The 3,080-nt window shown below is 45.0% G+C and overlaps 1 protein-coding gene across 1 annotated transcript; it reads left to right on the top strand.

The window, feature by feature from the left end:
• The first annotated feature begins 668 nt into the window (after positions 1–668).
• LOC116100927 (thymosin beta-4) lies at positions 669–1,231 on the top strand. The gene has a single exon (XM_031384638.1). It carries the CDS (start codon positions 690–692, stop codon positions 825–827), a length of 138 nt encoding a protein of 45 aa, XP_031240498.1. The 5' UTR covers positions 669–689; the 3' UTR covers positions 828–1,231.
• Positions 1,232–3,080: the final 1,849 nt, after the last annotated feature.

The following is a 3,080-nucleotide window of genomic DNA, read 5'->3' on the forward strand; positions in this document are numbered from 1 at the left end:
TGCAGCCCATCTCAGTGGGGAACACATGACAGAATCCATAGCGGTCATGGTAGGAGCAGGTGGGAAAGAATTCCTTCTCACGAGGAAGCAGAGAGTAGCTGGAGCTAGGTGCTGGGCTGTGATCTGTTAAAAATGCACCCCTAGGCACCTACTTCTACCTCCTAGGTCAAACTTCCTAAGGTATCCATAGCTTCCAAAAATAACCACCAGCCACTGAAAAAGACCCTGAACCATGAATCTATTGGGGATGTTTCATCCAAACCATTCTACACACCTGAGCTTCAACCCCTTGGAGAAGCTGTCCAAGCCAAGCTTCTCACTGTGGATGATGGTAGGACATTCCTCCAAGAACATCTACCAAGTCTCCTAGGGTCCATGGGCAGACTACCTCCCACTGTCTGCTATCTGTCTTGCAAAGGTTGTTCTGGTTATAGGACAAGAGGGTGCCGTGAGAGAGCCTTGATTCACTCCAGAGACTCTGGCAACCTGGGTTGGCCAGTCATGGTCTCTGGCTTCTCACCTCACTAGGACCTTTGTTAAAATGGTCACACCTTTAATTCCAGCACTCAGAAGGCAGAGGCAGGTGACTCCAGGACAACCAGAGCTAGACAGAGAAATCCTGCCTCAAAAAAACCCAAACAACGACAACAACAAAATAAAAAATGCTCTCTGGGCTCCTTCCAGCAACCATGTCTGACAAACCTGCTATGGCTGAGATGGAGAAATTTGATAAGTCGAAATTGAAGAAGACAGAAACGCAAGAGAAAAATCCTCTGCCTTCAAAAGAAACAATTGAACAAGAGAAGCAAGCTGGTGAATTGTATTGAGGCGAGCGCCGCCAATATGCACTGTACATTCCACGAGCATTGCCTTCTTATTTTACTTCTTTTAGCTGTTTAACTTTGTAAGATGCAAAGAGGTTGGATCAATTTTAACTGACTGTGCTGCCCCTTTCACATCAGAGAATCAGAACTACTGAGCAGGAAGGCCTCCCCTGCCTCTCCCACTCATCTGCTGGTCTGGCTGGCAGAGAGGGAAAAGAACTTGCATGTTGGTGAAGGAAAAGGCTGGGTGGGAGATGGTGAAATAGAGAGTAAAATTCTAGATGGTCCAAGATGTCCTGAAGGATGTAAAATGCAGTTTAATCAGAGTGCCAATTTTTTTTTTTTGTTCAAACGATTTTAATTACTGGAATGCACAATTTTTTAAATATGCAAATAAAGTTTTAAAACATGAAAAATAAATAGATAAATAAATAAATAAATAAATAAATTTAATGGGATGGTGAGCAGGGGGAGGGAGGAGGGAACAGGGGATTGTTTTAGTTTTTGGTTTTTTTCTTTTCTTTTTTTTTTCTTTGGAGGGGAACCTGGGAAAGGAGATATTATAAATAAAGAAAACATCTAATAAAAAATAGGAAAAATAAATAAATTTTAAAAAATTAAAAAATTAAACAGCAAAACAAAAAGACAATCAAAGTAGACCTTAGAATAGGTGTGTCATCTTCCAAGATACAATGTGTGTGTAACGTGCCCCAGTTTTATTCTATGTGAATTGAATCTTCACAAATAAGTTTTTGTTTTGTTTTGTTTTTTAAAGTGAATTTGAAAGGCTGGGGTTGTAACTCAGTAATACATAGTCCTAGGGTTCAATCCCCAATATTGCCAAAAATACTCTATGTCACCACATGCTTGGATCACGTGACCTTGCCATTGCTCCTTCAGGCGGTGATGTCTTGTTCCCATGACCACAATGACTAGCAGATGGACAGAAAATGCAGCTGTGTTCTGCTGGGACCTACCATCCTGGAAGCAGGCCATCACACTGTGAGGAAGCTGAAGCAGCCACTGGAGTTGTCACATGCATATACTCATATCAGGGCCCTAAGGGAGGACCCAGGCCAGAGCTGGTCTCCAATACCAAACGCTAGTAAATGAGCCTACAGATGACACCAAAGTACAGCCATACTGTCATTCCTAGACTCTGTCTTCTTAGATCCAAAATGCAGGAACCAACAAACCCTCATCTCTGTTCAGGCTCCCCATGCCATTTGAATGACTCCACTGCCATTTGAACATCAGAGGTGGATGTTTCACGCCATGGAATTTGGAGTCACTTGTGCTACAAGAGCAGTAACCAGGAGGCAGTGGTGGAAGTCATTCCAGAGAAACCATGGAAGCTGCCTGGACAGACAGACTGCAGCTGCCTCCCACTGCTTGGTAAGAAGCTAAGCCAAAACCCAAGGATAAACCAGAAACCTTAAAGTAGAAGACTACCTCTGGAAGGAGGGGCTATCGTGGGTGGAGCAGGAAATACCTGGCAGACAATGGCTGAGGATTCTGGCAGCCAGCATAGAAAACAATCTAAAAAGCCAGCAAAGGGATCCTTAGCATGCTGTGAATAGGAAAGATTGGGAGGAGTTTGAGGCTAGAGCTCTGGGGAAGTGGGGGTGGGAGATGCTAGTGCATACCAAATCCCCACCCACCCTACTCCCAACCAGGTGAGAGAAGCTGAGCAGGCCCTGGAAACTGGGGGCTTCTCTACCATACCTATTAATGTCTTTAGGGACATTACCAAAGGGAGGTTACCAAAGGGACATTACCAAAGGGAGGTTGAAGAATATAGTGAGTGAGTCTAAGCAGAGACTGGACAAGGCAAAGCCAAGGCTGGAAACTGGGAACTGGAAGCTGGAGCACCCTGGAGGGAGCTCCCAGTCAAAGTTTTACTGCCTCTCCCTCCTCCTCACTATGGTGTCCTTCTGCCTTCCGTAGCTTCTATATAACAGGATTTGAAAGCATTCTGTTGACAGTCACATCCAAAGACCCTCTCAGGTATCACTAGATTGTACTGGAAAGTCTGGGGACATATAGCTTGATACCAGGTCCCACTTCCTGCTGCCTGGGTCCCCTTGATATCCCAGAATGTCTGCACAAACAGATGTGGCAAGCACCTCTGGACATTCCTTCCATTCCCTCCGTCAGTAATAAACAAAGACAGTCTAGTGTGCCAGGGCTATGTTCCAAAGAAAGCTGGTTCTCTGAGGAGTCTGACTCCCCACTTGCACACAGCTGCCACCCTGG

Source organism: Mastomys coucha, unplaced genomic scaffold, assembly GCF_008632895.1.
Source record: "Mastomys coucha isolate ucsf_1 unplaced genomic scaffold, UCSF_Mcou_1 pScaffold21, whole genome shotgun sequence".
NCBI lineage: Eukaryota > Metazoa > Chordata > Mammalia > Rodentia > Muridae > Mastomys > Mastomys coucha.

What these genes read in the sequence shown, in the direction of transcription:
- LOC116100927 (XM_031384638.1), top strand. Translation starts at nt 690, where the DNA reads ATGTCTGACAAACCTGCTATGGCTGAGATGGAGAAATTTGATAAGTCG.